Source organism: Portunus trituberculatus, chromosome 45, assembly GCF_017591435.1.
Source record: "Portunus trituberculatus isolate SZX2019 chromosome 45, ASM1759143v1, whole genome shotgun sequence".
In the NCBI taxonomy this organism is placed as follows: domain Eukaryota; kingdom Metazoa; phylum Arthropoda; class Malacostraca; order Decapoda; family Portunidae; genus Portunus; species Portunus trituberculatus.
The window spans coordinates 10601223-10624470 of record NC_059299.1 but is presented as its reverse complement, the minus strand read 5'-3'; the positions used below and the strand labels follow the sequence as shown (position 1 = coordinate 10624470).

Genomic DNA, 23248 nt, shown 5'->3' with positions numbered 1-23248 from the left:
GTCAGCCTAGGGTATCAGGTAAATATCTTGGGACAGGATAACAGCTGTGTTGTTGTTGTCCTTTACATGGTGGTACCAAACACGTGGGGTTTTACATGATTGGTGGACAGTACCCTTGATGGGCGTGTCGTTGTAGGTCAAGACAGGGCTCCCTCCTAAGGTCCCTGAATGATCAATAACAAAAATGGGCGTATTTTGAGAGAGAGAGAGAGAGAGAGAGAGAGAGAGAGAGAGAGAGAGAGCGCGGATGGGGGCGCGGTTGAGCGGCACCGACGCCTGGTGGTGGCTGTGGAGGTGGAGGCGAGATGAACGTACATTATATATATATATATATATATATATATATATATATATATATATATATATATATATATATATATATATATATATATATATATATATATATATATATATATATATATATATATATATATATATATATATATATATATATATATATATATATATATATATATATATATATATATATATATATATATATATATATATATATATATATATATATATATATATATATATATATATATATATATATATATATAATATATGCATGGACTTACATCATATAAAAGTAAGTGGAACTTATATGTTGCAATGCAATCTTCTAAGATAAGTTAGAATGGAAGAGGAATAAGAATAGCTTTTTGAGGTATTATTTTATTGTATGTATATGTAACTTATGTTACATATACATACATATTCGTGTATGAAATTAAAATAATTCTTATGTATGGTTGTATGGTGAAGTTACTTAGTGGATATATTATGAGTTGTGTTCATATTCAGAGGTGTGTTACGTTGTTTGTATTCGTGTTCGAAGTTAAAGTAATTTTTACATGTGGTTACCCAGAGGAAGTTAGGATCATTGCATGTGAGGCCCAATGAGTGAAGTTACTTGTGTGTAGATACTAGGAGTTGGAATCATTGCACATGAGACAATTTTGTTCAGTGACGAGTTACGTTGTTGTATTCGGATACGAGGTTGGAATGATTCTTATGTATTGTTGTAAGAGGAAATCGTAATGATTTGCACTGGAGAAGGCGACGGAAGGAACTATATGATCGTCATTTGCCGGAGCCGTATCGAACACCTTATGTATAGATATTATTTTTTGTTGAGTTAATGTGTATTGCCGGGGACAGTAGTATTAAGTTCTTAATTATTATGATTATAAATGTAACTACGACGCACACGTGGATAACAGAGACCGAAGGCTTATCGTCTGACAGACACAGACCGTATGAGACTGTCTGTCTCTTGGAGAGATAGACAGTAGCCAGCTGTGAATTAAAAACACAAAATTCTATTGTTGCGTAATCAGAAAGTCTAACACAATTTTTCACTCCAGTCGGCAGAGGGAGAACTGAGCTGTTCGGAGGAGTGTCTTTCATTAATGTAACCTCAATAGTAATGTTAATCAAATGATTTTTAATTCTATTAATCCTATTGTGACGACTGCCAATAGTTTTGAAACCCGTGGGAGAGGTTACTGACTACTGAGGTGTTTTCTTGTACCATCTCGTTCTCCATCCGATCAGGTCAGTTGTGTGCGTTGCACTCGTACTTTACTTTTCTATGAAACATTATGCTTATACACATATATTATTCGATTACTTATACAATACCATCTCGTTCTCCATCCGAATAGACAGCGACGAATATCCTCTCTCTGCGCTCTATATCCACTTTTTTTTTTTTTTTTTTTTTTTTTTTTTTTTTTTTTAGGGTGGGGAGGGAAAGGATATTTTTTTTGTGAACGCAGAGGAATGTGAAAATATTTTGTTGGCGGTGGTGTTAGGTAAAGTGAAGGGGGGGAAAGTCCTCCATCCCCCCAACTGTGTAACGAGGCCCCAAAGGACAAGGTTAAATTAGTTTGCTTGAGGAAGTGGCACCATTTGGTACATTTCTCTCCGTAAACAGTGCCTTGCGGCCCCAAAGACAAGTTAAGTGGATTTTCTTGTGGAACTACGAAATGATCGAGTCGCGCGGACGCCACGCAGGTGAAAAGTGTATTGAGGCTGTATAAATTCATTTGTTATACCTACTATGTAGTTATTTTTTCTTCTATTTATTTTGTAGTGAGTGATATATCCTTTTCCGGTAAATTGGGTTGTAAGTCGAAAGTACGTGATTATGGGGAGGAAGTGTTCACTTGATATTGTTCCATCAATTTGTTTATTTTTCTTTTTTTTTTCCAACTAAATTTATTGAAAAGTTTAGGTGAATCTGTATTCTCGTAACAACCGTTCAAAATTAAACCAGTGCTTTTAAGACCAGCTACAGCTACTTATAACCAGTAGCCAGATAAATTGTGCAACATCGTGCAACAGTTCGGATTACGACAGCGTTTATATGAACATTTTTTATTTGCTACGTTTCAGTACTACTTGTACCATCTTGAAGCCAAAATAAAAGAGAGGAAAAAATAAGTAATAAATAATTTCGATCGTGTAAATATATAAAAAGCTTTTCACAAAAAGGATATTACAAAATTTAATATAAAAGAGTAAAAAGTAAAAAGATAAAAGGTTAAAAAAGAAAAATGTAAAATCACTAAAATTATTAAAAGAACATATTAAAAGTGAAAAAATAAATAAATAAACAGTGAAATTTCACAAGGATCCACCGTGGAATAATGGTTAGAAACCAATAATGATAAAAACAATAACAATAACAACAACAACAATAATAATAATAATAATAATAATGATAATAATAATAATAATAATAATAATAATAATAATAATAATAATAATAATAATAATAATAATAACAACAATAATAATAATAATAATAATAATAACAATAATATATTCTTTTTATTATTATTGGTATTATTGTTCTTATTATCATTATCATTATCAATACAATGAAAATAATATCGATAATCATAATAAAAAAAATAATAATCATAGCAACGATAATAAAAACAAGAATATCAATAGTGAAAGAAAAATAATAAGGATACTACTACAACTACTGCTACTACTGCTACTACTACTACTGCTACTGCTTCTACTACCACTGCTTCTTCTTGATAAACTGGAACACTTAGGCGTAAGAGGCATTCCCCTAAACCTGTTTAGGAGTTATCTTATCAATAGAATTCAATCTGTTTTTTATAACATGAATTTTTCACCATTTATAGTCTTGTCTAAGGGTGTTCCACAAGGATCTGTTTGAAGTCCACCGTTATTTTTAATTAATGATATTGTAAACGTTAGCGTAGAGCTAAAATTTGTTACGTATACTGATGACATAAACCTCTTGTTGGCCAACAGTAATATACATCACCTGCACGAAATGCTTAACCTGGAATTAAACTTTGTAAATGAATGGATACAATATAACAAATTAATGATAAATGTCTCAAAAACCAAATATATATTCTTTCTGAACAGGTCAGTAAGAAATCAAATGCCACCATTACAAAAGGAGGACGATGTGATACAACGGGTTAATCATATGAAATTCATTTTTATAATTATTGACTCTAATTTCAACTGGAAATATCACATTGATAAGATTTGTGGGCAATGTCCCCGAGATGCTGTCCCGTGCGCTCGCCTCCATTCCCGGCTCCCCCTTCGCAGCTCCTCCACCCAGCTGATTTGACGTCACATATGAAGCCACGCTATTGTTCAGAGAGAGAGAGAGAGAGAGAGAGAGAGAGAGAGAGAGAGAATATGATCACCAATAAGGAGAGAGAGAGAGAGAGAGAGAGAGAGAGAGAGAGAGAGAGAGAGAGAGAGAGAGAGAGAGAGAGAGAGAGTATGATCACGAATAAGGGGAGAGAAAATGATAATGAAGAGAGAGAGAGAGAGAGAGAGAGAGAGAGAGAGAGGGAGAATATGGTAACGAATAAGGCAGCGTTTCTCAACCTTTTTAAACTTGCGTAACACTTAAAATAAATCATATGTTTCAATGAACCCCTGCGTAAAAACAAAATTATACACCATATAATTTTCATTTTATTTTCATCGTATTTCACGTGACAAATATCATCATCAGAGAGAGAATAATGATAACGAAGAGAGAGAGAGAGAGAGAGAGAGAGAGAGAGAGAGAGAGAGAGAGAGAGAGAGAACTTTGCTGTCTGTCGCCTGACAGCAGACAGTATTGGTGTGTGTGTGTGTGTAATAATAGTAATAATAATAATAATAATAATAATAATAATAATAATAATAATAATAATATACGGTTTATTTATTTGGCAGTGCCACAAAAGTTTACACTGAAAATGTACAAGGGGGGGGATTAAAACAATGAAATCCTTAACCTAACTATGAATCTAACTTAACCAAGAATTAACTTATTGATTTAATTGATTTATTTATTTATGGCTCGCACCATAGTGGGCACCGCGCTAAGGTGGTACCGGTCAGTGCGCGGTGCTCTTAAGGGCGCCACGCGATTCTGGTGTCGGGTGGCGCGGGCAGGGAGAGGCACGTCTGAGGGTAGCAAGTAGCGGAGACGTGGATGATGCAGCAGCCCTTCCCCAAATTTTTCCAAGGCTTCCTGGTGTCTTGTGGCCAGCCTCGGCAGACTCAGGTAGGTCAGGGCGTCCTCGTAAGACCTGTAGGCAGGCCAAAGGATGACTCTGAACGCCCTCTTCTGAACCCTCTTCAGCTGTTGTCGTTGTGTGAGGTTCAGGGAGGAGGACCACGCTGGGGAGGCGTACATGAGCTTAGGGAGTATAAAGGTGAGGTACACTCCCCTCAGCTCATCTGCCGGTGCACCCAGGGACCTGAGTCGGCGCAGCATATAGATCTTGTATGAGGCTGACCTGATGATGGTGGAAACATGCTTCTTCCATGATAATTGATCATCCACCAAGACACCTAGAAGCTTGGTGCTGCGGACCACCTGGAGGGAGTGAGGGCCCACAGATAGCTGGGAGGGGGACTGCTGCTGTGGAGGTACAAATGTGCATCACCACGGTTTTGGTGTGGTTGATGGTCATTTTGTTGTCCTCCGTCCACGTATGTAGTTGGTTAAGAGTGGACTGAAGTGCTGAGAAGTCTGGGTTGGTGTTGTTGACGGGTAAGCCCACGGTGCAGTCGTCCACACACTTCCAGCGGTGGGGGGTGTGGACGAGAGCGTCGTTGATAAGGATGAGGAAGCACAGAGGACCCATCCTGCTCCCCTGAGGAACCCCACATGTGAGCTGTTGGAAAGAGGAGACAGAGCCCTGATAACGAACGGCCTGACGCCTTCCCGTGAGGATGGATGAATGGATTTAGTTTAGGCGCCTCAACATCTGAGGTCATATGGCGCCGTTACAAAAAGGTAAGAAGAAAATATGAAAGAAAAGGAAACAAAGGGATTAAAAACTACAATAGTAAAAACATCCTAAAAAACTAACTAAAAGCAATTAAAAATTATGCAATTAAAAGTATCTAAAATAGATAAACAAATTGGTAAATACACTAAAATTAAATAAGATTCACATATTTGGGAGAAGCCCGCTTCTCCCAAAAAACTAAAAACATCATGGCCTTGGGCCAGGCACTCTGGTCCAAGGACCTTTGAGATATAATAGACACCGCTATCTCTACCGCGACAGCGGTAGAGGTAGCGGTGTCTTAAATCAGTCAAACTAGGGCACTCCACAAGTAGGTGCCGCACCGTAAGCGGCACCAGACAATCATCACAGTAAGGTTGAGGGTCCCTGGTCATGAGGTACCTTTGTGTAAGGTACGTGTGACCTATACGAAGTCGCGCCAATAAAGTCTGTGCACGGCGATCCCGGACATGGGTGTAAGTCCACTGAGGGAGTGTGGAAGTAGTAATCTCTCCCATTTTGAGGTTGCAACCCCCGTTAGCCATCTCCTCTGCCAAAGTGCAGCAACTGCCTCGCGAATTACAGGAAATACATCTCGGAACGGAATAGGGGCAAGAGATGGAGCGCGACTTGCTGCCTCTTTAGCGAGGTGGTCTGCGTGTTCATTCCTTGGAACACCAACGTGACCAGGGACCTAACAGAACCCAACACGATATCCTCTTCTGGTAAGTAGGTATAGCCACTCCAGGGCTGATAAAACCAGAGGATTAAGGGAGACAGTGCAAGAGAGAGCAGTAAGAGCACTGCGACAGTCACTAAAAATTGTAAAAGACGAAACCGGTAGAGTAAAAATAATCTGTAAAGCTAAAACTATGGCAGACAGCTCCGCAGTAAAGACGGAGGCTACCGAAGGAAGGCTGCAACACCGATAAAAAGAGGGAAAACTACACTAAACCCGACGCCTGCGTCGGATTTGGAACCATCAGTAAAAACAGGAGTGTCATTAGAATGGATAAAAAACCGAGTGTGCGACAGAGCTGGCAGAAAATCCTTCTTGCCATCCGTGGCAGGAGGGCATAATGAGATAACTGGAAGTTGCCAATAACCAACTCGCGGGAGACGGAAAGAGTACACAGGAGTGGGGTCGATAGATAACTCTGCCATGAGATTTGCAACTCGCAGGCCAAAAGGTTTAGGGAGACTCGGTCGAGTGACATACGCCTGCGAGCGCGAGTCCCGCAACATTGACACACAGGGGACATAATCAGGAAGACGGTGGGTGCGAAACCAACACCGGAGCATCGAAGACTGGCGCCGGGGGTCGAGCGGCCAGAAACCAGCATCCACTAGAAGGCTAGGTATTGGAGATGTCCGAAATGCACCCGTAGCCAAGCGGACCCCAGCATGATGCACGTGGCCAAGCGTGCCTAGTCGTGCATCCATTGCGGATGAGTAGATCTCACAGCCGTATTCCAGCTTCGGAGGTATGAGTGTACGGTGAAGCAGCAGCAACGTGTCCCTGTCCGCACCCCAAGAGGTGTGACTTAAAACCCTAAGAAGGGATAATGCCTGCCGACAAGACGCCTTAAGAGAACGGAAATGGGGAACCCAGGTGAGACGGTTGTCAAATAAAAGGCCAAGATATCGAGACGCCTCCACACATGAGAGGCGTCTATTGGCGAGGTATAAATCAGGGTCTGCATGGACACCACGGTTGCGATAGAAATGCATAGATACGGTCTTCAAGGTGGAGAATCGAAAACCGTTCATGTTGGCCCAACTGGACACCCTATTGATCGCCAGTTGGAGCTTGCGCTCAATCAGTGATATCCTAGCAGCAGCAAAAGAAATATATAAATCATGAACATATAAGGAGCTGTGAATGCCATCTGGGAGAGTATTAATCACACCATTTATGGGGACTGCAAATAATGTCATTTAGAGCAGTAGCCTCAGAGAGAACACTCCCCACTTGAACCCGTAAAAAACGTCTGGATAAAAGATGTTGGATAAAAAGAGGAAGATGGCCACGAAGGCCAAAATTAAACAAAGACTGTAAAATGCCATGACACCAAGCCATGTCGTAGGCCTTCTCCAGGTCAAAAAAGACTGTTACTTGATGGTGGCGATTAGCGAAGGCCTCACAAATGGAAGACAAGGGATAAAAGGGCATCAGTAGTAGACGTCATCTTTCGGAAGCCGTACTGTACCGATGACAAGAACTTCCCCCTCTCCAAGTACCACATGAGTCTTACATTTACCATCTTTTCTAAAACTTTACAAATGCAGGATGTCAAAGATATAGGACGGTAGTTCGTAGCCTGGAGATTATCTTTCCCAGGCTTCGGAAATGGGAGAACCACTGCCACAGCCCAAGAAGATGGAAAGTCACCGGTATGCCAAATCATATTATAAAGATTTAAAAGAAAGTTAAAAGCAGTGTGAGACATGTGGCGCAAGAAGGCATAAGGTATATCATCTGGCCCAGGAGAAGAGTCGTGACACTGGGACAAAGCAGTCCGCAACTCGGAAGCAGAGAAAGGGACATTATAAGACTCCCCTCCAGCGAAAGAAAAGTTTATGCCGAGAGATTCCATTCTCTGGCGGTGACGTGCGCCCGGAGCTGCAGGATGCCTCTGGGAAACACTGGCAAAGTGCTCCGCGAAGAGGTCGGCGACATTCCTAGGGTCTGCCACCGTTCACCCAGCAGACAACAAAATAGCCGGAGACGAGAGAAAGCTGCCCGTTTCTCTTTCACCGCTGCAGTGCATGCTGACGTCCTAGGGATTGTCTGAAGCGCTAAAGAAATAAAAAAATCGGTAAAATAATCAACAGCCTCAGCACAAGTAGAAAAGTCAGCCAGCGGACGGATAAAAGAGCTAAGGTCTGTGAATCGACGCCAATCTGCCTTGTCTAAAACCCAGCGTGGGGGCTGGGACTGTGGCTCAGAGTTCACAGATTCCAATAAAATCGGAAAGTGATCACTACCGTGTAAATCCGGTAGGACTCGCCAGTTAAAATAGAGGAAAGAATTAGATGTACAAAGAGTAAGATCGTCGCTGTCCGAAATATTGCGAGAGTGGAGAAGTTCTGTCTTAAAGCCAGAGCCAGCAAGGGGAAGAGATGCTACATATTCATAAGGCAGAGGGGCCTCGTCACATGATAGAAAAGTCACATAGCAGCGGTTAGATGGAAAATCCTTATCATAAACAAGTCGAATGCGTAGAACCGTGCCATACCCCTTGAGAAGTAAATGCAAGGCGTGATAAAAAAATGATGGGTTAACATTTACCATCACAAGGGAGTCATATGCACCAGAAATACGTCCCTCAGAAGAACTCCCAGAACAGGAGATTGCTGCGGGAGGCTCTTGTGGAAGGGAATTCTCCTTCCCACTCAGATCTGAAGATGACGTCTCGCGGGCCAGGTCAGCCATCTCACGAGAACCTGACAGTCTTTTGTGTTTAACCATATGTATAAAGTTACAAAAAAAAAATTGGCTCCAAGGGCAAGGGAAACCACCTACTGGAACTACAGTGGGAAGGAGCGCTGGCTGCCGTGGACGGGGTACCTCGTCCCCATGCGGACCAGTCGTTTTAAAAAAAAGGTCCCACATGATACGAAAATTTGTCCACGACAGAGCTGAGACCCCCCTCCCAAAGCATCCCAGCCTGGACACCCAACCATCCAGCACAGGACAACCCCTGTTGGGCGATCCCTCCAGCGGGTGGCTCCGCTTGGCTTCAGGAAATCTCACCCGTAGAGCATCAGCAGTCTCGATGATGTGATCAGTGAGCAACCGTGCAGTGGCGGCCCGTGGAGGGTGGTAGACAACACCCACAGGGCCTCCAATCCGACGGGGACGTCGACGTGTACTAGGTGTGAGGGGATGAGGTCAGAGCGGCAAAACAGGGCCACTCCTCCCCCCCTGCGCTGATTCCTGAGGTGGTGGAACAGCTGGTAATCTTGAATCATACACACCTCAGGAGTTATCTGCCACGCCTCCGTGATCGCCACAATATCTGCACAGTTAGATCTCACTGACACTATCAACTCGTCCATCTTGTTCGCCAGTGATGTTACGTTGGAAAGGAGGAGAGAGGGAAGACTATACCACACGCGCGGAACTTCGAAGTGTTTGTATTCCCTCTCCTCAACCTTCCGCCCCTTCCTCATGGTAGATGTGATCACTTTGATGGGACGCACCACACTCCTTCCTCCCTTCGATCCACGATTCCGAAATAACTAAGCTTTTCAGGCGTTGAATGACCTCTGATGGAGGGTACCCTGCCTCACGTCTACGGCGCATAAGGGCACCGCGTCCGTAGTTTAGCACTGCAGCACTCATTTCACTGTTTGTCCAGACGTGCACTCACTTATAATATCCAAATTGTTTATATTATAACACCAGGGCGAGCACAAATTAACCTATTAATAACTTATACAAAGGGGGAGGCCAACAGGCTGGTCGTGGCTGCCCGAGAGCGCCAAGGTCACATGTCCGACCCCAGTGAGTGTGTGTGTGTGTGTGTGTGTGTGATCAGTTTTACGTCGCGAGACAGCAGACATTTGTTTATGTTTATTAATATAAGTTTGTCTTTTTTTATTTCTTTATTCATTTATTTATTTTATTTATTTATTTTGTGTGTGTGTGAGATCACTTTTACGTCGCGATACAAGTTTTTCCTTTATCATTCTCTCTCTCTCTCTCTCTCTCTCTCTCTCTCTCTCTCTCTCTCTCTCTCTCTCTCTCTCTATTCATTATCATATTCTCCCTCCTTATTCGTGATCATATTTCTCTCTCTCTCTCTCTCTCTCTCTCTCTCTCTCTGACCAATAGCGTGGCTTCATATATGTGACGTCATATCAGCAGGGTGGAGGAGCTGCGAAGGGGGAGCCGAGAATGGAGGCGAGCGTGCGGGACGGCTTCTCGGGGACAGTGCCGATTTGTGTAAAACTATCCAAAATTTGTGGCTTACTTTATAAAGTGCTACATAATCTTAAAACAGAGGCTATGATTAGTATATATTACACATTATGTTATCTTCACCTTATTTACTGTGTACCAATATGGGCACGTATTTGGCCCTCGTTCCTCGACAAACTAGTTATTTCCCAAAATAAAGTATTTTTTCTTCATGAATTTGACTCTACAGCCACTATTTTTTCTACTACTAAACTTAAGAAATTTGATTTTATTCATAAATATTTCACTTTATTATTTATATTTAAAACTGTGCAATATTATTGTGGAAATAATGTCTTTAGAATTGTTTACAACCCAAGAAGCACTAGGAGCAATAATGTTGACTTCTACTGTCCCCATTTCAGAACAACTCTCTTTAAATATAGTGTATTAAGCTTTGGTTCTCATTTATGTAATCGTCTACCACTAGAACAAAAGTTGCTCTTTAGATCAACCAATATTTCAACATCTAAAAGAAAAATTAAGAACTATCTAGGAATTTTCGTAATATAATTGTTTCACCATTTAACTATATTTCTTTTTTATTGCTTTATAACTACAATCATAATCGTGTTTTTCGTTTTCTTATTTATAATTGTACATAACACATATGTAACCTTATGTTAACATTTATATATCTATTCATCCACTTAACCTTTAGTACTTAATAATGTCTGTCATGGAGCTCACGCTCGACAGACCGCTGCTGTATCAACAATATTTTTTTCTAATTCATGTATATATTGTATATAATGTTTAATAGCAATAAATGTTTACTTACTTACATACGTACTTACTACTACTACTACTACTACTACTACTACTACTACTACTACTACTACTACTACTACTATTACTATTACTGTTACTACTACTACTACTACTACTACTACTATTACTACTACTACTAATAATAATAATGATAATAATAATAATAGCACTACTACTACTACTACTACTTAGTATTATTATTATTACTATCGTTGCTATAATAATAAATTCATAAACCTCTTCACCTAAGGAAGGCAGGCAGCAGGAATTGAGAGACTGTGTGTTGGTGCGGTTGCTTGAAGGAGTGCCACAAGTATAGCCTGCTGTAGGTATGATGTGCAAAGAAGAGGTCTTGCACGTTTGATTCCTTTCTATGTAGTTGTATATTTACTTCTTTCGGAGGGATAAGAGGTAAAAGGTTCTTGGCGCTGGAGATGGTGCTGTCATCCACAGATATAACTTCATTTTTGCACTTTCTAACGTGTTTCACAACACGTTCAAGAGTGATATAATTGATCTCTGTATCCTCCAGCAGTTTTAGCCATTCATTGCAACTGTTCAATCCAGACTCAGCCAGCAGGTCCACTACCTCCTGTAAGAAGGACACTAGTATAATGTCTATTTCATCGCGAAGACGAAAGATACAGTAAATAAGATGTGAACAATAACATTAAATTAACAACTATAACAGATACCACGCAAACCAAGACCATTAAGAAAATCCTTCAAAGAGTGTATCCTACGAGAGTCTCGGTCTAGATGTCAGGTATAAGAAGGAAACAAAAGGAGGTAGTATACACCTATCGAAAAAATAATTTACTCTCAGCGAAGTCTAATAGCACTGGTTCAGGGGGTGCTGTGAATTTTCCATTAAAACTAGTTGTGATTTCGCTGAACGTTTCCCTTTGTGTTTCACAACTCACAGCCTGGCCTCTAAAGATAACCTTCCTTCTTCACTCAAAACTACATGCACTTAGCACACATACATCCTTCACTTAAAATTCAAAATTAAAAAGTGGCGACTACAAACCAAGCCTCGGAGTCCCCATCTGGGGAGGGAACCAGAAATGTCCCCAGGTCGGAGGTGTCTAGACACCTCCCTGAACTTTTCTACATTAGCTTTTGCAACATTCGCGGTCTTAGATATAATTCTCAATCTGTGGAACATCACTTCTCTATTAAACCTCATGTTTTCCTCATCGAAACACAGTTGTCTGAGGCTACTGACAGTAGCCCCTTCTCTGTTCTCTCCTACTTCCTCTACTCTTACTTTCGTTCCGAAAGCTGGATATTGCGTCTTAAATTGCTCTCATGCCCACGCTCTCTAATCTTCCGAGTTTTCCACCACCTGGCTTCGACTCAATAGTTATTCTCTAACTAAATTTATCTGTGTTCACCATCTCTTCCCTAACTCCTTTGACTTTAGTAAATTTTTTGACTATTCATCTTCCAAAGCAGAGCACATTCTGTCCCTCTACCCTTTCGCGAAGATCTCCATTCTTGGATATTTCAATGTTCACCACCAGTTTTAGTTCTCCTCTCCCTTCACTGACCGTCCTGGTGAACTAGCTTTCAACTTTACTAGCCTCCATGGCCTAGAGCAAGTAGTGCAACACCGTATTCGTATCTCTGACCGTCATGGTGACACGCCCAATATTCTCGTTTTTACCTGTAATTCTTCTGCTTATGCTGTTACCCTATCATCTCCGTTGGGCTCCTCCAATCTCATTCTCATTTCTGTATCTTGTCCTATTTCTCCAGTCCCTCCTAAAGATCGCCTTAAGCGGCGGTGCCTCTGGCGTTTTGCCTCTGTCAGTTGGGAGGAACTGAGGAGTTATTACGCTGATTTTGCCTGGAATGATTACTGTTTCCGTGTCAAAGACCCATCTCTTTGTGGTAAACACATAACTGATGTGACAGTGTCTGGCATGGTGCCGTACATTCATAATTCTTTTTCTCAACTTAAACTTCTAAACCTTTGTTTAGCACAGCCTGTTCTCGTACTATACATGAAAGAGAGGTTGCCCACAAAGGTACTTGAGCTTTTCTTCTCCTGAATCTCACGCACTTTTTATCTCTTCCCGGAATCATGCCAAGTCTGTTCTTCAACTTGCCAAACACTCCTTCATAGATAAAAATAATGTCAAAATGTCTCAGATTCAAACTCCCCTCGAGACATCTGGCATCTAGCCAAAAACATCTCCAATAACTTCACATCTTCATCTTTCTCTTCTTCACTTCATCCTGATGACACCACTACTATCTCTTCTAACTTTAAAGCTGAACTTTTCTCTCAATCCTTTCCTAACAACTCCACCTTGGATGATTCTGAGCTTCTCCCTCCTTATCCTCCTCCCTCCGTGCTTGCACCTTCCCTGGCCAAACTCTTTCAACTTTGTCCATCGACTTTTTCCTTTCCTTCTTGCTGGAAGTTTGCCTACATTCACCCTGTTCCTTAAAAGGGTGATCGTTCAAATCTTTCAAACTATCGTCCTATAGCTTTAATATCTTGCTTGTCTTAAATTTTTCAATCTATCCTGAATTGGAAGATTCTTAAACATCTGTCACTTCACAATCTTCTATCTGATCGCCAGTATGTCTTCCGTCAAGATCACTGTACTGGTGATCTTCTGGCTTTTCTTCCTGAGTCTTGATCATCCTCTTTTACGGATTTTGATGAAACTTTTGCTGTCGTGTTAGACATATCAAAAGCTTTTGATAGTCTGGCATAAAGCTTTGATTTCAAAACTGCCCTCCTACTGTTTCTCTTCTTCTTTCCGCAACTTTATCTCAAGTTTCCTTTCCCACCGTTCTATTACTGCTGTGGTAGACAGCCAATGTTCTTTCCCAAATCTATTAATAGTGGTGTTCTGCAGGGTTATGTCCTGTCTTTCTATTATTCATTAATGATCTTTTTAACTAAAGTTTTTGCCTTTTCTACTCGTACGCTGATGATACAACACTACATCTTTCCACGTCCTTTCAGAGACGACCAACCCTTCAGGAAGTCAACAGATCACGCAGGGACGCCACAGAACGCCTGACTGTCATATGATCTTTCTAAGATTTCCTATTAGATCAGAAAAAAAAACTTAATAGTTTTCAATGCCTCAAAAACTCAATTCCTCCATCTATCAACTGGACACAAACTTCCTGACAACTATCCCCTTTTTTTCAATGACACTCAATTGTCTCCCTCTTCCACACTGAATATCCTCTCTCTGTCCTTTATTCATAATCTTAACTGGAAACTTCATATCTCATGTCTTGCTAAAAAGAGCTTTAATGAAATTAGGCGTTTTGAGGCGTCTCCGCCGATTTTTCTCGCCCCTACATCTGCTTTCTCTGTACAAGAGCCTTCATCTGTCCCTGTATGGAGTACTTTTCGCATGTTTGGGGGTTTCCATTTACACAGTTCTATTAGATAGGGTGGAATCAAAAGTTTTTCGTCTTATCAACTCGCCTCCTCTGACTAACTGTCTTCAGCCTCTTTCTCACCACCGAAATGTTGCGTCTCTTTCTATATTTTAAAGCTATTTTCAGGCTAACTGTTCTACTGGTCTTGCAAACTGCAAACCTTCCCTTCTCCTGCGGTCTCGCTGCACAAGGCTTTCTTCTTCCTCTCATCCCTATTCTGTCCAACTCTAATGGAAGTACTCTCAATCATTTGTACCTTCCTCTGGAAACGACTTGACTTCTTTTAAGAGGCAAGTATCAAGACATTTGTTCCTTAATTTTGGCTAACTCTTTACTTATCTTTTAGGGAACTAGCACTGAAGTGCTCTCTCTCTCTCTCTCTCTCTCTCTCTCTCTCTCTTCTTCTTCTTCTTCAAAACGATACAAGTGTCACCTTGCAATAACACTATTGCTTCCTTGTCACACGGAAGATGCCTATCATGCGACATTATCACTAAATGCATCCAAAACACGGCATGGCCAAGACTTTCATATACTGGCTGTTGAAGCTTCACCATAGAGCCTGTTTTACCTGCAACTAAACTCACGTACGCTCTTGCCTGTGTATGACTTCTTGGAGGCGGCACGTCATACTCAAGAGACAAAACTGGAATCCCTTGGGTGTGACCCGTCCAACCCTGCTTCTCACTGTAATGCGCAGTCACATCAATAACTTTTAGTCATACCGAGCACCCTCTTCATCCTTATAACAGGCCTAGGCTAGGGAAGAGGACTCGGGCTAGCAACATTTCATTTAATCCCCGAACAAGGGTAAATAATAGCGGCTATAACACAGGGGAGAGGGTCCCCAAAAAAGGGATCATCAAACTTGCCAACCTGACACAATATACGATTAAGCCCAACGAAAGTAACCACACTCTGCCATCAAAACCGAATCTGACGCTCCTGACTTCCACTTATTCCAAAATTGCCACACACCTGGCCACTACGTGCTATCTGCATTCGTGCCTCCTTAATTGCGAATGGTACAGTAAGATGGAGCTTGAAACCTTTATCCTCTTTCCGCCAGCTACACTCAACATTATCACTATTCCCTTTCACAATGTCTGTTCAACCATCTATATCTTTACTGTTCTTCACTCCTGCTTTGACAAGCAGTGAGGAAATGAGTCTTCGAGGGACAGTACTCTCTTTCTGAACACTGTTAGCTATACCAGGAATCATAAGACTTTCGGAACACTGTTAGCTATACCGGCAATCATAAAAGGTACCTCATTTAGTAAAGAAGCAGCCTCCGTGTCTGGTCCTGACATAAAAGCACCCTGCTCCCTGCCTACGATATAGTCCGGAGAGGAAGAAATTCCCAGCTCTCTAGCAGAGATGGAGTCTTCCCACCCTTGGCAGGCTCCTCGGACACAACCAAGGATTCTAGGGAGGATATACGGGTTCAATGGGCAGGCTGGAGGAATTGATTAGGGAACCTCGAATCCAACAGATGGCGCGCAAATCGTAGGTAGTAAGGGGGTGAGGGATGGGGGGATCCATCAGCGGGGGAAGATGAGCGCCGTTACAAGATTCAAACAGTCAGTCAGTCACGGGAAGAAGCGCAAGGCACATCAACCATTGCCTGGGCCACACCACGCTCAGTGCTCACTTGCATCGCCTACGTCAGTCTTGTGAGTTGTCACCCCTTCTGCCCTTGGTGTAGAACTACCCTGAGGCCATGGAACATTTCCTGCTTCAATGCCCACGCTTCCTCTCTCAACGTACTGCATTACGCTCCGGCTCTCCGCCCTGGCCATCACAACGCTCGACCTGCCCACCCTCTTGGCGGCCTCAGGCGTTCACCTTTCCTAGCTACCTGCTGTCCTTCGCCTTACTTGTGCCTTCTTGAGGAAGACCGGCCACCTACCACGCCTGTGATACTCACACAGGAGTACCCCAGGTTTCATAAGGATCCATAGATTTTCGTGGCCTCTTTTGAATCCTTATGAGCCCTGGGGTAGTCCTATGTGGGTATCACAGGCGTGGTAGCTGGCCGGTCTTCCTCAAGAAGGCACAAGTAAGGCAAAGAACAGCAGGTTGCTAGGAAAGGTCGAGTGTTGTGATGGCCAGGGCGGAGAGCCGGGAGCGTAATGCAGTATGTTGAGAGAGCAGGCGTGGGCATTGAAGCAGGAAATGTTCCATGGCCTCAGGGTAGTCCTACACCAAGGGCAGAAGTGGTTACAAGACAGACGTAGGCGATACAAGTAAGGAGTATGGTGTGGCCCAGGCGGAGGAGGGCAGAAAACGCATATATATATATATATATATATATATATATATATATATATATATATATATATATATATATATATATATATATATATATATATATATATATATATATATATATATATATATATATATATATATATATATATATATATATATATATATATATATGAACATGTTTTATTTGCCTTATAAGTTCATAACCGCGAGAGAATGCAGGGAAAAATAAGGGGAGGGGGAGGTATCATGGGAGAAATTTTAAGTTACTCCTAATAACGTTTTCTATGAAATTACTCGCTTCCAACAAATGGCAGCACCGTCGCTGTCCTCCAAACCTTAACCCACACCAAAACTTCTTCTCTGTATATTCCTTGGACACAACTAAGAATTCTACGGCGGATATACGGGTTCATGGGTGGGCTGGAGGAATTGATTAGGGAACCTCGCTTCTAATAGATGGCGCGCGGGTCGCAGGTAGTAAGGGGATGAGGGATGGGGGGGTCCATCAGCGGGGGAGGATGTGCGCCGTTACAAGATTCAAACAGTCAGTCAGTCACGGGAAGGAGCGCAAGGCACATCAACCATTGCCCGCCTACGCCTGGGCCACAGCACGCTTAGTGCTCACTTGCACCGCCTACGTCTGTCTTGTGACCCCTCTGCCCTTGGTGTAGGACTACCCCTGAGGCCATGAAACATTTCCTACTTCAATGCCCACGCCTCCTGTCTCAACATACTGCATTACGCTCCTGGCTCTCCGCCCTGGCCATCACAACACTCAACCTGCCCACCCTCCTGGCGGCCTCTGGCGTCCACCTCTCCTGGGAACCTGCTGTCCTTCTCCTTACTTGTGCCTTCTTGAGGAAGACCGGCCAGCTACCACGCCTGTGATAACTACACAGGAGTACCCCAGGGCTCATAAGGATCCATAGATTTTCGTGGCCTCTTTTGAATCCTTATGAGCCTTGGGGTAGTCTTGTGTGGGTATTACAGGCGTGGTAGCTTGCCGGTCTTCCTAAAGAAGGCACAAGTAAGGCAAAGGACAGCAGGTTGCCAGGAGGGGTGGACGCCTGAGGCGGCTAAGAGGGTGGGCAGGTCGAGCGTTGTGATGGCCAGGGCGGAGAGCCAGGAGCGTAATGCAGTATGTTGAGAGAGGAAGCGTGGGCATTGAAGCGGGAAATATTCCATGGCCTCAGGGGTAGTCCTACACCAAGGGCAGAAGTGGTCACGAGAAAGTCGACGTATGCGATGCAAGTAAGGAGTATGGTGTGGCCCAGGTGGAGGTGGGCAGAAAACTCATATATATATATATATATATATATATATATATATATATATATATATATATATATATATATATATATATATATATATATATATATATATATATATATATATATATATATATATATATATATATATATATATATATATATATATATTTTTTTTTTTATTTTTTATTGCCTTATAAGTTCATAAACACGAGAGAATACAGGGAAAAATAGGGGGTGGGGGAGTAAGCATGGAAGAAATTTCAAGTTACTCCTAACGACGTTTTCTCGACGTTTTCTATGAAAGTACTCGCTTCCAACAGATGGCAGCACCATCGCTGTCCTCCAAATTTGAACCCACACCAAAACTTCCTCTCTGTATATTCCTTGGACACAACTTGGAACCAATGCTGCCACTCTTTGGATTTTTCTACTAGATCTTTTTTTTTTTTGCGTCAAGCTTGGAGTCTTGGAGTTTTTTCAGTCAAATTCAGGAAATCTTGTTTTTTTTGGTCATGGCAATGAAATTCATGTATTTTTTCCCATTTCCTCCAGTATCAGATATTTCATGAAATAGAATATGTATATATAGTGATAAGAATAGGAAAAAAAAACCAATATTTATGTAAATAACATTACATATTTTCGTCAGTGTAAATTATAAATATACTATAAATATACTATATTGTCGACCGAAGTCGTTGGGTGCGAGATTCGGATACCTCTGCTGAGCCAAACGGAGTCGTACCTGACTAAACTTGTTTCCGTACTACACGTACCATACTCGTCGGAATACAGGCGCCGCATTGTCTACGTCAACTGGTTTGTCATTGTCTGTCAGTCTGGCGTGGGTGGTGTGCTAACAAATTACCTTGAGGTTCTTGTAGCGTGAGTGTCGTGAAACTGATAAAGTGAAACCACGTTTGTTTTATAATGACGGTGAAGGATCAGATTACGCAGACAGTTTGCTCTAAGGACAGTAAACACCTGCTTGTGCTTACCAGGAACAAAATTAACCATAGGCGTGTGCATAGGTTTATTTATTTATACATTATTATTTATTAAGGGGTTGGGAGAATATAATGTGAGTGTGCATGTGTAGGGATGAGTGGGGAATGATGGTGTGTGTGTGTGTGTGTGTGTGTGTGTATGTGTGTGTGTGTGTGTGTGTGTGTGTGTGTGTGTGTGTGTTGTTTGTTTGTGCAAGTGTGTGTGTGTGTGTTGTTTGTTTGTTTGTGCAAGTGTGTGTGTGTGTGTGTGTGTGTGTGTGTGTGTGTGTGTGTGTGTGTGTGTGTGTGTGTGTGTGTGTGTGTGTGTGTGTGTGTGTGTGTGTGTGTAGGGAAGGACATGAGTCTGGATGGGTTAAGGAAGATGGGTGTTGGGAGACTGATCATGTATTTACCTATGCGTGTGTGTGTGTTGGTTGTTAGTGCTCCGTGCGCCATCGAATTTGAGGTTGTGTAGTGTCTTTAAAGGAAATTCTGAGTGAGTCAGAATGACTAGAAATGCCCCACATCCTTCTCAGTGTTTGGTGAGTGTGATATCAGTTGGATGGAAGTCTGATTTTAAAATATGAAGCTTGTTTAGGGGCATTTAGAAAATTCAGGGATTCAGAGAAAATAATAAACTAGTCTGTCTGATATTCAATATAGAAATAATTGTGCTGACCGACTGGAAAAAATGGAAAAAAAATAATAAGATAACGAAAAGCTACCGCTTGAATTTTAATAACGTATTTGGTATTTTTCAGTGTTCAATGTGCAAGTACAACTCGTTTTAAAGTAGTGAAAATGTTAAAGACTTGAAAATGAATTACTCAGAGAGTGGTGAAAAAAACACCACCTAAAAAGAGACCAAAAGTTTGGTATAATCAAGCTTTTAAAAGTGAGTGGTTAAATGACTGGATTAAATCTGATCCTGATGACCGATTTGTTGTATTTTGCACAGTATGTGATAGCAAGCTGAAAAATTGCAACAAGTCAGGATTAATGGCACATAAGGAAACATCTAAACATATGAAAAACTTTGAAGCAAAGAAAAAAAGTCTGAATATGAAATGTTTCACAAGGAAGCAAGTGTAAGATCCACAAGATAAAGTGTGCAATGGTGAGCTGCTGTTATCAGCGTTCATGCCAGAACACGGCATGCCTTTTTCGCAGGCGGATCATCTAATTGAAGTGATGAAAAAGATGTTTCCTGAATGTGATACAGTTAAGAAAACGACAATGAAGAAAACAAAAGCTTCATATGTGATGCAATATGGAATAGCTTGGGAAGAACGCCAAGAAATAGTGGAAATCTGTAGAGAGAACAAGTTTTCCCTTATGATCGATGAGAGCACTGATATATCGGTGACGCAGATTCTTGCAGTAATGGTTAGGTTCTACGATAAGAAGAAATGTCAGGTGACAGACGCCCTATTGGACATAATAGAAGTGGAAGATGCAAGTGCAGAGGATCTGTACAAGGATGTGAAAGAACTATTCCAAAGTAAAAATATTCCACTTACAAATATCATTGGCTTCGCAAGTGACAATTGCTCCGCAATGATGGGTGTTCACAATGTATTCCAGGCACGCTTGAAGGAAGACGTACCCTCTGTATATATCCTTGGTTGTGTATGCCATTCTTTCGCCCTTTGTGCCAGCCATGCATGTATCCACTTGCCTTCCTACCTTGAATCATTTTTAAAAAAAGTTTGCTGCTACTTTTCTCGAAGTAGCAAGCGACAACATCAGTTCAGACTGATTCAAGAAGTCTTGCAGAGCCCCAAACACAAGATGATTAAACTCTCACAGACCGGCTGGTTATCTCGAGGTCAAGTGATATCCAGAGTTTTGGAGCAATAGGATGCCCTCCTCCTGTTTTTTTTTTTCAGACAGAGTCTGCTTCAGATGAAGATGAATCATCTCAAATATATAAAGTACTGCTTAGCGACTTGAGAACTCGAAAATGCCATCAGCGCTACAAGGATATGTGCTCAAAAGTGGAAATGGCAACTCTGCATTCACCTGACCCTGATGATGACGACAGTGATGAGGAACCCCCACTTCAGGTGTATGCAGATTAAGGTAAGAAAGAATTTGTATTTTGAGTTTTAATATATAAACGGCCATGTACAGCAAGCCCAAGTCTGACTCGCCGCTACTCTCGCCTACAGAGGAACAGGCCTGCTAGCACTCTACCCACACTGCGGCATTAAGTTTAACAATGCCTTCCTCTTATTGTGGCCTTGTCTTGTTGCAGTTGACCCCAGAAATAATGTTCTGCGGGCACCCGACGCCGATCAGCTCGCCTTGCCTTAGAATTAGTAACATCACAAACTGCAGAAGTTACTCAGCTGCCTCCTCACTTGGGGACCTGGTTCAGGGAAGGGAGCTGTACCCAAACTTTCCTACCAGCCATATCATTCCGCACCATAATACCTAGGTTCTAGGAATCTAAGTGATGGTGTAATTACCTTACACCAAATATGTGTTTGGGTGTTGATATGGGCCCTAATATGAGTACCACTATAAATAAAATTGCCGGAGCTGATAATGGGTGGAAGCTGAAAAGCGCTTCTCTTATACTCTTAAAACATAAATACCAACAGGCGCTATAGGTTATAACATAAAAAACAAAAAATGGTATCGTGCTTGAAGCTGCACAACTGGGCTTGTTAAAGGCCTTGTCCCACACAGTACGATGACAGATGAATGGCGCACGAATGAGCATGACTTGCAGTTTTTGCACGGTAACCGACGATTCCCACGGCAAACGACCGCCGCCAGACAGTCACACGATAACTGCCAGATGGTTGTACGACAATACCCCGAACAGGACGACCACTGTACGAATGTCGCACAATGAACCGTGTCGCAATCTTTCATTTTTTGCAAATGTAGTACGACCACATCCCAAAGCCAACACGAACCACACGATAAAGATAAGATGTTTGTTGCTAATACATCGATAACACAACGACGCACAACGATGGTAGGCGACAACACACGACAATGGGACAACAACAAACCGAATACAACGAACACCAACCGACACGCACGATTGCGGCATGATGGATACTTCCGGATTTCTAACCTGTATAAAAGGCGGGGGCCCACACCTAGCAGCCACAGTTCACCAAAGCTCCCGACGAAGACAAACATAGCCGCTTATCTCCCGCAACATGGCCCTGGTCGAGCCCATAGTGACGGATAGCGAGGAAGTGGAACGAAGTGCTATTCTGATAAACAACCTCAGAATTCAGGTGTATGTCAACCAGCTGCTCAACATGGAAGAAGAGAGACAGCAGAAGGGAAAGAGGGCTTTGTCCGTCCATGCCTTGGTTTTCCTGTCTCGGTCTCTGTAGGCCCGCATCTTCTTATTGTACAGGAACTCCTGTTCCTGTACCACTCCACAACAGAGACCTTTTTGTCATCGGGAATGATGTGGTAGTTCCTCTTGCGCTTGGATTTTGGTGGATGCTGCGACTGTTCTTGGCTGTCCTGTATGATGTCCTGTGATTCCATCTGGGTTTCATCATCATCATCCACGCAGTCCACAGCAACCCTCTTGCTGGGAATTGGTGGGGTCGGTTCATGGTCTGCCTCGCTGTCCACTTCCAACTCATTCCCTGGGTATCCATGTCGTCTGATGAGGATTCGTCCACATCCACATCCCCGACGAACAAGTCTTCTGAGGCCCCTCGGGAGCCGCCTTCTGCACAATCTTCCTGCCTTTGCCCATATTTAGAGGTAGATATCGTAGCTGTGGAGAAGGACCTGTAGTGGTGCATGCACGTTGTGATGGCCAACAGTATGGGTGGTCCGGGCTAGCTTCCTTTTGTATGCGTTGCCACCCGGCGCCGCGATCAACCGTGCTACGGTCGCAGTTGTCGTACCGCACAACGGTCACTCTATCCTCATGGGGTTCGTGCTGACATCGGTCTGCCATCGTGTTATGGTCATAATATTCTTCACACGTGACCACGTGGTGACGTCCCGGTTTATCGTCATTATCGTGCTATACTTGATATGTGTTCGTGCGATTCGCGTGACCATCGCCGCAATAGTCGCGAACTGCAATGAACCTGACACGATCAACTGGGCACTTTTCGTGTGTCTTTCGTGTGCTTGTCGCTTTATTATCGTACGTGTCGGTCCGTTATTGCCTAATGTTCGTACTACTATTGGCTACTGCGATGGTTTAGCGGACTGCTATTGTGGTATAGTCGTGTTTTTACCGTTGTGTTGTCGTGTGTTGGT

The 23248-nt window shown here is 42.4% G+C and overlaps 1 protein-coding gene across 1 annotated transcript in view; it reads right to left on the bottom strand.

Annotated features, from left to right (window-relative positions):
* LOC123519258 overlaps positions 1 to 23248 on the bottom strand; it is a 40562-nt gene that overhangs the window by 9848 nt on the left and 7466 nt on the right. Inside the window, exons 2-3 of the mRNA XM_045280390.1 lie at positions 11289 to 11635; positions 5034 to 5189 (exon numbers count right to left, since the gene is read on the bottom strand). Coding sequence (XP_045136325.1) covers positions 5034 to 5189; positions 11289 to 11635 — 503 coding nt within the window. The remainder of the gene's footprint in view (positions 1 to 5033; positions 5190 to 11288; positions 11636 to 23248) is intronic.